The sequence below is a fragment of the Mobula birostris genome, chromosome 6 (genome assembly GCF_030028105.1).
Source record: "Mobula birostris isolate sMobBir1 chromosome 6, sMobBir1.hap1, whole genome shotgun sequence".
Lineage (NCBI taxonomy): Eukaryota > Metazoa > Chordata > Chondrichthyes > Myliobatiformes > Myliobatidae > Mobula > Mobula birostris.
In genome coordinates, this window is record NC_092375.1 from 142,430,900 (window position 1) to 142,445,832 (window position 14,933).

The window sequence follows — 14,933 nt, forward strand, 5'->3', positions numbered from 1 at the left end:
TCAGCACAGTCGAGAGATACCTCGTCGTGCTCAGTCACAAATATACTATTATTATTTCCTCTATGTCCTGTAATCACTTTCTTAATAATTGAATTTTTTTGCTTCATATCCATTTTGCTGTTTGTGAAGACAAATACAAAATGTTTGTTTACTTTCTCTTTCATTTTCTATTGTCCCAGACTGATTTGGCTTGTTTCAGTCTTTATGTGACAAACAATAGCTAATCTGTTTTTTCCAGACATTTCCCTCACCCCAGCTGCCCGCTGTTATAACACAGATAGCGCCTCCGCATCCCAGCAAATCATTCACTGCAACATCCACCATCTTTAATGGGATCCTACCACCAAACACATCTTTAACTCTTCCCACTCTCCATTTTCTGTGTGGTTTGTTCTCCATGATGTTCTTATCCACACGTCCCTCCTCATTGAGCTCCCTCCTAGCACTTTTCCTTCCTAGCGTGAGAAGTGATACACTTGCATCTGCAAGTCTTCCCTCATCACGATTCAGGGACCCAAACAATCCTTCCAGTTGAGGAAACACTTCACCTGCAAGTCTGTCGGGGTCATCTACTGTATCCAGTGCTCCTGGTGTGGCCTCCTCTGTATTGGTGAGAGGTGGAATAGACTGGGGGAAAGCTTCATTGAGCACCTTCATTGTGTCCACTACAACAGGCAGGACGTCCTGGTGGACAACTATTTTAATTCTACTCCCCATTCCCATTTTGATATGTCAGTCCATGGCCTCAGCTACTGCTGTGATGAGGCCATTCTCAGGTTGGAGGAGCAACACCTCCTATTCCATCTGGATAGCCTCCAACCTGATGGCATGAATATAGATTTATCTAACTTCCAGTAATTTCTCCCTCCTCTCTATTTCTCTCTATTTTCATTCCCCATTCTGATTCCCCTCTCACCTCTTCTCTTCTCCTCACCTGCCCATCACCTCCCTATGATTCCACCCCCCTTCCAATTTTCCAAGGTCCACTGTCCTTGGTAAATTAGAACCTCGCCCATCTTTTCCAGCCCAAAGCTCATGTCCTTTCCTTTATCCTTAAGTATCTTTCTTATTTCCCTTCTTGAATTCTTGCTGAGCTCTTTACATTCCTATTTAATTCCCATTTCCTAAAATATACATACTTCCTTTTCACCAACAACTTACTGTAAAAATCATGCCCCACACATCTTCTCTAAACATTCTCTCTTGTAACTCCATGCATGTCCTCTGCAGCTTAACATTTCTACCTTGGGACAAAGAATCTCCATCCACTTAGAATTAAAAAATGTCTAATATTCATATTGATATTCTTGTGGTTGTGATAAAATCACACAGGTAATGTCCAGGATATTAAACGGCAAGTGTTCTTTGGGAATGAGCCACTGCTTTGAAGTAGTGAGTGAGAGAGTGATGTCTTGCAGGGCAGGAGCCATTTGAAAGCACTAGTCTCATTGGGAGTGAGTTTTATTTGAGCCAATAAGGTGAAGGGAGGTGTCAGTGGAGTGGCCATTATTGGAGTGGGGCTGCAGGTTCCAGGTAAGTTTCCAGTAAGTTTTTTTTTACTGTTAGTACATAGTGGAAGAAAGTGGTCACCGAGGCTCTGGCAGAGTATGGCACATGATGATGACAGAGCTAGTGCACTGAGCATGGGTCCAGAGTTAGTGATATATACCTTCTGTGAAATGTAGGAACTTTCGGAGACCGCCAATCTTCTTGATAACTACATCTGTATGAAGTGCAACAAGCTGCAACACCTTGGAGACAATTTTTTTTTTAACAAAATATATTTTATTCACAATAAAATTATTTACAATAAACCATTCAATAACTCTGACTACTTTACAGATATTACCATTACATTCTGTACAGTTCAACAATTTCAGCCACTCACGTGGCACTCTGATGGTTCATATTGTACAATCATCATTGAGGGGTATATGCCCCACCACCCAACCCCTCCCATTCCCTCGGGAGAAGAACCCTAAACCGTGATCCTTCCCCACCAGACCCTTGCAGTGGCTGCACCAAGTTTCAGTGCGTCCCTCAGCACGTACTCCTGCAGCTGAGAATGTGACAGTTGGCAGCACTCTGCCACGGACATCTTGATGTGCTGATAGACCATCAAGTTTCGGGCCGACCAAAGAGCGTCTTTCACCGAATTGATGATCATTAGCAGCACCGCATGTTTGTCTCCGTGTGTGTTCCCGGGAACAGCCCGTAAAGCAGAGAGTCCTCTGTTATGCAGCTGCTGGGGATGAAGCGTGACACTAGCCCACCCATCCTCCTCCATACCTTCTCTGCAAACCCACTGTGTGCAAAGAGGTGGGTCACTGATTCCGTCCCACTGCAGTCCTCCCGTGGAGGTGGACAGGTGGCATGACTAATTAGGAAAAACGTCACAGCAGTGTTCAGTCAGGACAGGCTGGAGAGCTCGTCTAGTGAGGTTTTATGGGTATAACTGAGCAATAAGATGGTATGAGCAAGTTAATGGAATTATATTATAGACCCCCCAACAGTCCATGGGATTTAGCGGAGCAAATTCGTAGAGAGATCGCAGACTATTGCAAGAACCACAAGGTTGTAATAGCAGGCGGTTTTAACTTTCCACAAATTGACTGAGACTCCCACAATGTAAAAGGACTGGATGGGAAAGAGTTTGTCAAATGTGTTCGGGAAAGTTTCCTTCATCAGTACATTGAAGTCCCAACTAGAGAGAGAGGGATACTAGATCTCCGATCAGGGGATGAGACAGGGCAGGTGACAGAAGTTTGTGTAGGGGAACACTTTGCATCTAGCGATCATTATGCATTAGCTTCAAGGCAATTATAGAAATGATAGGTTTGGTCCTTGGGTTGAGCTTCTAAATTGGAGACAGGCAAATTTTGATGATATCGTAAATAATCTGGCAAGTGTGGATTGGGATAGGTTGTTTTCCTGCAAAGGTGTAATTGGCAAATGGGAAGCCTTCAAAAGAGAAATTTTGAGAGAACAGTTTGTACAGTGTGTTCCTGTCAGAATAAAAGGCAAGGTCACTAGGTTTATGGAAACATAGTTTCCAAGAGATATTGAAGTCCTGTCTAAGTAAAGGTAAAAAGTGCATAGCAAGTATGGGCAGGACGGAACAAATGAGGAACTAGAAGAGTATAAGAAATGCAAGAGGATACTAAAGCACTAAAGAAGGAAATCAAGAAGGCTAAGAGAACACATGCGGTTGTTCTAGCAGACAAGGTGAAGGAAAATCCTAAGGGCTCTACAGATATATTAAAAGCAACAAGACAACAAGGGGAAGGGGAGGGGAAGATGGTGGCATGACGCAGCGCGCGCTGCTGCTCCTAAATGATATTGGCATTTGTTAAGTAGGTACCGTGCACAATCCTGATTTGATAGAGACGGACATGAGAAGCACGGAGGAACATCTGGAGAAACTTCTGAAATCCCCACTTCGCTGCCGCTGCTACTGCGCGATCGAGAATCTCCAGAGAGGAAGGCACCAAATCCTTGGCTTTGCATATTGCCTGTTGCCGGGGCCAGGGTTGAAGCGCTCGGCAGAGATGGTGCTCGGTGTCGGAGGCTGGTTGGATGCTTGAAGTTTTCGGACAGACTCAAGAATCGGCTGTGGTCGGGTGCTTCCAGGATGCTGCATCGGCAAGTTTGCGGCGCTGGAGGTGCATGGCAGGGAGAGGTTTTCTTCCTTCTACCGTCTGCGTGAGATGATGGGACTTTCGAGAAACCTTGAGACGTTTTTTACCGTGCCCATTGTCTGTTCTTTATCAAATTACGATATTGCTTTACACTGTTGTAACTATATGTTATAATTATGTGGTTTTTCAGTCTTAATTTGTCTTGTGTTTCTGTGATATCATTCTGGAGGAACATTGTATCATTTCTTAATGCATGCATTACTAAATGACAATAAAAGTGGACTGTGTGTCCTCATAATCTAATCTAATAGCAAAGGAGAAATTTGGTCCTCTGGAAGTTCAGAGTGGTGATCCGCAGGGAGCCAAAAATATGGGGGAGATCTTAAGTGGATTTTTTGCATTTGTTTTTATTTGGTAGATGGACAAAGAATCTATAGATGAGAGGAAATGCAGCATGGAGTCCATGGACCCGATACAGGATACAGAGGAGGAGGTGTTTGCCATCTTGCATCAAATTTGGGTGCATAAATCCCTAGGGCTTGACAAGGTGTTCCCTTGGATCCTGAGGGAAGCTAGTGCAGAAATTGCAGGCATCCTAGCAGAGATATTTAAGTCTTCCTTAGCCATGGTTGATGAGCTACAGGATAGCCAGACTTGTTCCGTTGTTTAAGAAAGGCTCAAAAAAAAAGCCAGAAAATTACGTATAGGTGAGTGAGGCTGACATCAGTAGTGGAAAACTTATTGGAAAATATTCTTAGGGACTGGATGTACAAGTATTTTTAGACACAGGGACTGATTATGGATAGTCAGCATGGCTGATTATAGATAGTCAAGTGAAAGCAGGGCCTCACGATCTTTAGGCCTGTGACTAATGCTGTGCCACAGCGATTGGTGTTAGTCCATTATCTTTTATCTACATCAATCATCTGGATGATAATGTGGCAAATCTCCAGGAGAAGAGTGTTGATGGCATGAGTTCTTTGCAGCTATTCAAGTAGAGACCACCCAAACCCTATTTAGATCAATTAAATCAACTGCGAGACATGATTATTCTGACAATTTGCCTGTGAATATTAGTTGAATTAAGTTCCCCAGATGGTGCCCTTGCCCACACAATAACTACTAATAGCCACATAGGACAGTTTCAATTTCAGGGATTGAATGGATGAAGATTAGGATGTGAGGTATACTGCAATGGGCCAGCAGGGAAGGAGGCCACAAGCAAATTATCATGAATAACAAAGCTGTATTTTAAGGACTAGTTGAAATTGAGAAGACAAATGTATACAAGAAAAGGATGTGATCAAATGCCTGAAAATTTTATTGCTGTTTCTGCTAGTGTCTTGCAGATAGTGAATTAGGATTGATAGCGTAGATATAGGACCACACAGGGACATGGTAACTGAATGATTGGGGAGGGGATCTGATCCGATTTTGCTGCCCTAATTAATTAAATTCTTCTTATAGTTTGGCCTTCCTGGGATAGGTATCTGTCCAGGGACAAAGAGGTGGTTATGTTAGGGATTATTCTGGAGTTATGAAATTATAGATAACATAAATATGGATTAATTGAAATGAGAGCCTGTCATCAGGAGATAAAATCTGTTCATACTTTAACTTCCGATGATACAATGTGGTTACCCAAACCTTTCATTGGGTGTGGAATAATTGGTGCTCATTACATACCCCCACCAAACCATTGCACTGGCAATGTAAATTGGCTCTCCATTTGTGGGAAAGGGTGGACCAGTTAGAGTCATAGAAAAGTACAGCACAGAAACAGGCCCTACAGCCCATCTTGCCTGTGAGACAAGTGCCATCAACCAGCACCCAATCCATAGCCCTACATATTCCCAGCTATCCATGTAAATGTCCAAACTTCTCTAAAATGTTGAAAGTGAACTTGCATGCACCACTTGCACTGGCCACTCGTTCCACACTTTCACGACCCACTGAGTGAAAAAGTTTCTCTTCATGTTCCCTTAAACTTTTTACCTTTCACTCTTAACCCATGACCTCTACTTGTAGACTCATCCAACCTCAGTGGAAAGAAAGCCTGCTTGCATTTATCCTATTTATACCCCTCGTTATTATGTATACATCTATCACATCTCACCTCAATCTTCTATGTTACAAGGAAAAAAGTCCTAACCTATGTTGTAGCATGGATGAAATCACTGGAGAGACAGAGTCACTGGTAGATACAAAGCAGCTTCTTTATTCGACACAACAAGGTACAGCAGGTATCATATGGAGACGCTTTCAGTGGAAAGGTCTGCTAGCCCAATGTGGGCTCGATATTTATTTGCTAACACAAAGGACAATTCGTATTTACAAGTATAGACAATGTTTCCTTTTGAAGCTACGTACAAAACATCACACCTCCTGACCTTCATCCATTCCTCCTGACACCAACATGTCTGGGTTGGTACTCACAGCCTTTAGGAGTGCAAGTTAAATCCACAATACATATATTTGGTATTTTACGTGCTAACATAGTGGACAATTCGTATTTACAAAGTATAGATAAGGCTGTCTTTGAAACTACCTGTAAACTTCACACTTCCATCCACAGTGTCTGGGCTAGTATTCCGGTATTCACAGCTTTTAGGAACAGCATTGTTGTGAAGTCAATCCACAGTACTTTGTCAAACAGAAGACTGGTGGCCAAAGTCATTTAAGTGTAACTGAATCATCTACCCAAAAACTCACTCTAACAACTTATTCAATCTTTCCAGATAACTCAGTTCCTCTAGTTCAGGCAACATTCTCTAACTTCTGTTAATGCCCCCCCTCCCCTTCACACCCCATCCCACATATATTTATTTAATATATTTCCCCCCCTTTTTTATTTCTCTCTCTCTTTTTTCTCCCTCTGTCCCTCTCACTGTATCTCCTTGCCTGCTCTCCATCCTCTGGGCTCCCCTCCCCCCTTCTCTCTCTCCCCAAGCTTCCCGTCCCACGATCCTCTCCCTTCTCCAGTCTGGTATCCCTTTTGTCAATCAACTTTCCAGCTCTTAGATCCACCCCTCCCTCTCCTGTCTTCTCCTATCATTTCAGATCTCCCCCTCCCCCTCTCACTTTCAAATCTCTTACTATCTCTTCTTTCAGTTAGTCCCGACGAAGGGTCCTGGCCTGAAACGTCGACTGTACCTCTTCCTAGAGATGCTGCCTGGCCTGCTGCATTCACCAGCATTTTTTGTGTGTGTTGCTTGAATTTCCAGCATTTGCAGATTTCCTGGTGTCAATGTATTGATAATGTTTTCTTTGAAACTACATACAACCTTCACACCTCCCAATTCACTTGCACACCACAGGCATCACAATGAATTTTAAATAGCATTGTCTGGTCTTTGATTCATGGCTTTTAGGAACCTATTGTTCATTAAAATTAAATCTACAATTTATATTCAGATTTGAAGATTAGTGGCTGAGAAGTCATTTGCTAAATGTAAATGTGCTGAACCCACAAATCACTCAAATGTATTGTAGCTGTCTAGAGTTTGTGATCAGAAGCTTTTGGAATAAACACCAGTACTGAATGCTCAATGGGGTTCTGTTAGAATGTGTAACCATTTTAACTATGTAATTCTGCAAATTTACCAGACAATATTTGAAACGGTGAAGTAGGTGATTAGAGTCATTTAAGTTGTAATTAATCACTTATTCTTATCATTGCATTTAAAAGGTATAAAGCATTGTGTCAGGAGAGTTATATTTCTTGGACTTCCTTGTTTGAAGGTTTGCTGCATTGATTACCCAGTTACAGCTTTGCTGTGCCTCAGATTAGTTAGACCATAAGGCCACGAGACAGAGGAGCAGAATTAGGCCATTCAGACCATTGAGTCTGCTTAGCTATTCCATCATGACTGATACCAGGTAACACTCAACCCCGTACACCAGCCTTCTCGCCATATTCTTTGATGTCCTGACTGATCAGGAAATGATTAACTTCTGCCTTAAATATAGCCACGGACCTGGCCTCCACCGCAGTCACGCTTCAAGAAAGGAGTCAATAATTCTGCAGTGATGAACTTAGAGCACTCTGTATTACTCAGGACACTGTAACGTGTTCTGAGACCAAGAGCTGATGCATGACTAGGCTTATGAACTGGAGCTGCTATTTGGGGCAGCATCTGTTTAGTACCCCAAAGCCAAAGTAACAAGTCCCCAAAATGGTTCAGCACCCCATTAATGAGACATCTGCCTGAAACCAACATTTCCCTCTGTGTCTATTTTACAACATCATTGACCTTTCAGCCCCGTGCTTGCTCCACCATTCAGTAAGATTATGGCTGACCTTTTACCTCATTGTCTCTTTCCTGCATTAACGCTGATTAACCCTGCATTCGTGTTGACATTAATAGGTATCTTCATTTAATCTTTTCACAATTTAATGCCTTTGCTGGGAAGCGAGTGGCTTAATATCTGATTATTGCAGCTAGCATCGCTTTGCCCAACCATTCATGACCTGACAAAAGGTGAGAAACTTGTTCCACCTTGTGACACAAAGAAGATGATCAGTGGATTAAACACCCATTAGATATCGTACTTGAGCCTTATTGCAATTGATGGCAATGGCAGAATTCATGATTTGATGAGAAGCGGTGTTTACTTATTTTTGGAGCACCAATCTTCAGAAATGAATTGAGCTTCAAGACTTATTTCTTCCCATTAATAAAAGGTCATAAGACATTCAGAAGGTTCTGATAATTAGATTTTTATTCAAACAAGAATTAAGACAACTATTAGCATTAAGATAGCTAAAAATCTTACCATTTAAGGAAATAGATAAATATCTGAATTGACTGTCACCTTTATTTGCTGAACCCAGGGATCAGATATTTAATCTCTCAACAAACAATGGATTATACCTCTATTTTTGGCATTTCAAACATTCTTGCATTAATCATCAACACCAAATTATATTCTATGCAAGCAAACTGGAAAATATTTTGATTTCAAGCAGCTATAGGGTAGTTTCCATCCAGAAAGATGCAGATGCATGATATGAACTGTTCCTGATTGGACTTCATCCAATTTTACACATCCCTACATCTTACTGTGCATCATTCAGAGAAGACACTTCAATGGCCGATGGACAGAAACAATAAATTCTTTATTAAAAGGAAATGACAAGGCTGCAGAGGAGTGAGAGATGACTATCCCAGCAGAAATGCGAGTGAATATCCCAGCAGAAAAATGCACTCTAAAGTTCTAACTGTGGGAATTTTATATAAAGAGCAGAAAAACTAATAACCTAGAGTGATGTGTTCCTAGTTCTTCTGAGCCTGTTCCATGACCGTAATACAAAACATCCTACAGTTGATGGCAACGTGGATGGAAATGAATGTTATACTGTACCATTAATGAGAGGAAGATGTCAGTAATGTTTACATGAATCTCTCATGAATGGAAGGGAAGAGGAAGGGAATGTCGACTCAGACCATGAGAGGCCTGCGTCAGGCGTTTTCATGCCTTACAAAGAGCAGATTGGAAATCTGTGTGAGGCGCCTTATGTGGTTAAGTTCCTTGCTCAAGGACAGAAACACGCTGTCACAGCTGAGGCTCGAACTAGCGACCTTCAGATCACTAGATGAATGCCTTAACCACTTGGCCACGTGCCCAACACATGAAGGAGTCTGATCCAATTTCACAAATTACATGCTTTCATTAAGGAATGCTCACCACCAGGCAGCTATGCCCTGAAGACAGACATAGCTAAACCCAATAATATGATTCTACTTCTTATTCAAGGACATTAGGAATAGAAAATAGCTCAAACTAATTAGTTTGTACATCAATGAACAGCAAGAACTTTGTAAATTCCATTGAAAGCTATTGCATAAAATACTAATGATTTAATAGCACACTACTTGTAATTAAAAATATGTGTAAAGTTACGTTTTTATGACCAATAATTTTATTCATATGGACTAATTCTATCTGTCTTCATATCTTCATCCATTGGTTTTACCATAAAATCTGAAATTCAAATTGAAAAGTTTATTTATTTCAAGCTTTCATCAGAGGTATAAACCTTCCCATTATTTAGGGCATCTTCAAGAGTTGGTGCATCAAGAAGACAGCATCCATCACAAGGAGTCGTCATCTAATGGGACATGCTCTTCCCACCCCCCACTCCCCCATTACTACTCTTGGGGAGGAGTTACAGGAACCTAAAAACTCTCACTCATTGATTCAGAAACAGCCTCTTCCCCTCTGCCATCGGATCTCTGAATGATACATGAACCCATAAACCCTACTACATTATTTCTTATATTTATTTTGTAATTTATTGTAACTTTTATGCCTTTATACTGCACTGCTGACATGGAACAGCAAATTTCACTTCATTGAAGTTATTAGTAATGAAAGTGGTTCTGAATGATTCTCATAGCTTCAACTGAACATTAATGTATCATTTTTCAAAATTCTTTTTGGTAATCATTTTCCTTAAGTAACAATAAATGAAATTGTCTTCCCCTTGGACATATGTGTGTAGAAATTGACTGCTTTTGTGTGTTTGTCATGTAATATTAGTTGTGTGAACATGAAATAAATTATTTAATTTGAAATGCTTTTACTGCAAAAAAATCAAGAACAAATACTCAGAAATTTCAATTCCGTTCATGGGCAGTTGGATGAGTAAAGGATATTAAAGCAAATGATGATTATGTATTTCATTTCCATATAAGCATATTTACAAGATCTCAATAGGAAAAATGGATTAGTGAATGAAAATCAAGAAAACTACGGAGGCTGGAAATTTGAAAATAAAAAAAAGAAAAATGTTGGAAATACTCAGCAGATCAGGCCATATTTGTGAAAAAGAAGTTTTCAATAATGCTTCAGGTCAAAGAACTTTCATTAGAACTGGAATTAGGATTTGTGCTCATTTGAAGGATAAATATCAGGAAAACTCAACTGGGTGAGATGGCCTATTTTATTCAATAAAGTAATTACACAAATAAAACAAAATGAGAATTTCCTTTTCAGAAGTTGACAAATAACTGAGTTGATACTTACCAAGCCTTCATTTTACTCTCCATTTTCCTCTGCCTTGTAGGATGTACTTGTAGCATAAGTACTCCTATATGGACTGATCAGTTGTCTTCTATCTTGCCATCTTCTGTAGCGAGGTCTCCATCTCCTCCTATTGCCTCTTCTCAAACTTTGTCTCCTCCTGCAGATCCAATATCTTCTCCAGCCAAACTTTGAGGATAAAATGTTTTATTTATACAGTTACTCAAAAGAAAATAATGCCCTTTTTCTGCTGATGTTTATGATAGCATCTTTGAATCTGCCTCTGCTCAAAATAACCACATCTTATATGCAAACAGACCTGTCCATTTTAAGCACCTGATTGTCAGAATGTATTGATCAGATTGGACCTCCATTAGTTAGCTTATGGAAGTTTTCATGATGTGGCTCTGTGACTGCATGTGAATTAATATATTTTAAGCACTTAACAGGAGAACATAAGCATTATGTTCTCAGTAATGTGTGGCCTGATTTTCATAAACTCCTTGATTCAGGCTATTCTATAATATTGGGACAGTTATACCATTACCCCAAATCACAGGACATTCTGGGACACGTTCTTCTTCCGACGTGACATCTAGTGCAGGTTTCTGTTAGAGACCTGGCCATCTGCTCATTGTTGCAGCCGAGTATATATTAGGGTAGTGACACTCGTAGAACAGCTTTGGTGTGGCCCCCATTCTCAGACTCACCAGCTGTTATAGCTGTCAGCAAGATTGGATTGATACAAATGTGTTTCATAGTCTCTAACATTAGAGAACAGCCTGTACCTACTCAAATAACTGTAAAGTTAAAACCTGTTTTTATATTTTCATGCAAATTGTGATCTAACTTAAATGAACTAAAAACTAAAACCTAGCAACCAATTCTTCTCAACAATTGCAAAGAGCTTGTTATAGTTGCACTAATTTTATCATAATGCATAAGTTTAAAAAATAATAAAAACACAATGTGGCTTCTGTGCAGGTATGTTGAGAATTTCCTGAATTTTCTTAACTTTATTTTGGATTTGTAGTTTTAGTTTTTTTTACTTGGTATATCCTCAGCTGATAGATTTCCTGGTCTGAGAGATGGGAAGCCATCGCTGTTGGATTCCATGATTAATACACTTCAGCTATTTAAGCCCACAGTGGCATTGGACAGCTACTGAGAAATGGGACCTAGTCCTGGTGCATGTGCTGGTGCTGGGGTGGCAGATTTGCCTACTGTAAGCCACAATACCATATTCAGGTCACTGTCACTGATCATGGCTCATAGGTATTTCTGTCCAGGTTTGCTTTAAGTTGGTCCAAAGCTCCCAGCATCAGTAAAACTCATAGGCTGAAATCTGTTTTGATGTCAGTACCATGCTAGAATTCTCAAAGGAATTCATTCCAAAGGTTATTTAAAATAATGCTGGTTAAATCTGATACCAACAAAATTTGATGATAGGAAAGCTTTGTGCGCCACAGTTTTCCCCTTAGACTGTGGGGCAGGGATGGGATGAGATGCTGATGAGTGCTGCAGAGCAGTGAGTCTAACTAACCTACAATAATGTGGTAAAAGCAAGTTAATAATTGTGAACAGATGTATCAATGAATTTAAGGAGCTTGAATGATGGATACATAGCAGGTCACCTTGTTCTCATTAAATGTACAGTATATCCTTTGCCATGTGAGAAAATATGGAACACTTCTCACACTCCTGGGCTGTGTTGTAGCTGGGTGAGCTCAACTCTTGGTTCTGAGTATGAGTCAGATATGTTATTACTCAAACGCACCCACTGGGAGTAGGATGTGAAATTAGAAATGATTGAGAGGGTGAAGCAGCACTGGAGGAAGAAATAATACATGTGAAGAGAAGGAGAGACAATACAACAAATCCAAGAGAGCTATCTGTTTATATACGCCATAAAAGTACAATTGTATCAACCCCAGCCTCCTCTACACTGAGCTACAGATTATCAAACATTGTATGTATAAAATAGATCTTCTCAAATCCCCTTTGAAATTCCTTCCTCTATCTTAAACATATGCTCTCTTGATTTCCATAAGTAATCTAATATCAACGAAAGTGCATCAGCTCAAAGATCTAAGTCCACCAACATTTGTAGAAGCAAAGTAGGTTGTGAAAGTTGCTGTGAAAAGTACACAGAGACCTGAGCTTCAAACATAGATGCATAGAGCACATTGGTGGAGAATTTATGAAGAGCCTTTATTAAAGATCAACCTGGCTATAACATCTATTCCAAGTCACTACATTTAAGATTTTTGTGAAGGCCTTATGTAGGGTGCCAAAAATGTTCAAAAGGAATGGTTGAAGATGATGGGATTATTCTCCTTTGAGCAGAAAAGGAAAAGAGTGGAGATGATAGAGGTGTTTAAGATAATGAGTCATCTAGAAGGCAGAGTGAAATTTTCCATTGAAGATAGACAAAAAAAAATTAAGATGAACAATGAAAATGCCAAGGATATCATGACTGTAAAGTCTGTTACTTCTAAAATGCACAAGAGGTTCAGTCGTTAATGGATTTCATAAAGAAAAGAAAATTGAAGGCCTAATGGAAAATGATGAAGGGCTGAGATAACATATTGTCCTTACAAAATCCAGTGCTATTTTTTGAAGGGATCCCTGTGCTCTGACCGTGCAGTTAATGTTAGAGTCATAGAGAAGTACAGCACGAGTAAAGGCCCTTTGTCTCATACATGATCATGCCGACAAGCTGTGTGTTCAAACAAACCCCACTTTTCCAGAACTTGGACCAGAACAGGTCATGCATATACCTGCCCACACCCTTCTTAAAAGCATCTGTTATACATGTCTCGACCACTTTCTCTGGCAGCTAGTTCCATATATCTACCGCAAGCTGTGTAAAAATGTTTCTCCTCGGATTATGATGAAATGTTTTAGCTATCCCCTTAAACTATGTCTTTTAGTTTTCTTTTCCCAATCTTGGAGACAAAACAAACTGTTCACCCTTTCTATCCCCCATGTGACTTCACTTATATCTATGAACCCACCCCTCAGTCTCCTCCACTCCAAAGATGAAAGGCTCTCCCTATATCTCAGTGCCTCAATTTACGTCCAAGTCCATGTAAATCTTTTTTTGCATTCTTTCCATTTTAATCACATCCTTCTATAACAGCATGATCAAAACTGAACACAATACTCCAAGAATGATCCAAAAAAATCTCTGTTTTGTACAATAGTCTTGTACAATAGCAACGTAACCTCATAACTTCTATATTCAGCACTCTGATGAATGCTACCATGCCAAAAGCATTTTTCACCTGTGCTTTCACTGTAAGGGAACCATGCATCTGTACCGCATGGTTCCTCTGTTCTACAACAGTACCCATTTAATGTTAAACTCTTGCTGATTTATCTTTACAAAATGTAACATATTTCACTTACCTAGAATAAATTGTATCTACCATTCCTCATCCTACTCAACCAATCAAGATCCCAGAGCAATCCTTAATACTCTTCTTCTCTGCCTATGACACCACCTATTTTAGTGTCATCTGCAAACTTACAAACTATTTCTTAAGTGTTCTTCATATAGCCTCATCCATATCATTAATTTAGTTGACAAATTACAATGGGCTCAGCTCTGACTGCTGGGGCATACCATGAGTCACAGACCTCCAGTCTGAAAATCATTCATCTACCTGTTTCCTACCATCCATACAATCTTGTATGTAGTTTTCTAGCTCTCCTTGGATGCCATGCTATCTCACCTCCTGGAGCAGCTCACCATGTGAAACCTGATCAAAAGCCCTAGGAAAATCCATATACACCACATCTATCACCACCCTTCAATAACCTTCCTCATCACTTGATTAAAACCATTAAATCAAGTGCTTAAAATATACTCTCCTACACACAAAACTATCCTGGCTACACCTAATCAAGTCCTGCCTTTCCAAATGTAAATATTTCTTATCCCTCAGAATGCTTTCCTGCAATCTACCTATGATGAGGTTTTGTCCATCCCTTCTTAAATAATTTGCTATCCTTCTGTCTTCTGGAACCTTGTGTAAGTTCTCTCACATTTTCTTCTCCCATATTGTTGTGAATGCACCTTGTCTGGATTCAGAAATTTGTCTGCCTTCTTGCATTTTAACACATTCAACACTTCTTCTACTGTAATCTGGACATTCCAGGATTCATTTAAGCTTCCAAGACGTGAACTTTTGCAATCAGCAGCAGAGGGTTGTCAGTGGAGTATATCTCCAAACTTAAGATCTGGGACTCGACACATACCTTTGC

At 40.1% G+C, this 14,933-nt stretch overlaps 1 protein-coding gene across 1 annotated transcript in view; it reads right to left on the reverse strand.

The window, feature by feature from the left end:
• Positions 1–8,349: 8,349 nt before the first annotated feature.
• LOC140198600 (uncharacterized) overlaps positions 8,350–14,933 on the reverse strand; it is a 46,499-nt gene continuing 39,915 nt past the window's right edge. Inside the window, exons 5-6 of the mRNA XM_072259598.1 lie at positions 10,668–10,853; positions 8,350–9,623 (exon numbers count right to left, since the gene is read on the reverse strand). Coding sequence (XP_072115699.1) covers positions 10,680–10,853 — 174 coding nt within the window. The 3' untranslated portion in view covers positions 8,350–9,623; positions 10,668–10,679. The remainder of the gene's footprint in view (positions 9,624–10,667; positions 10,854–14,933) is intronic.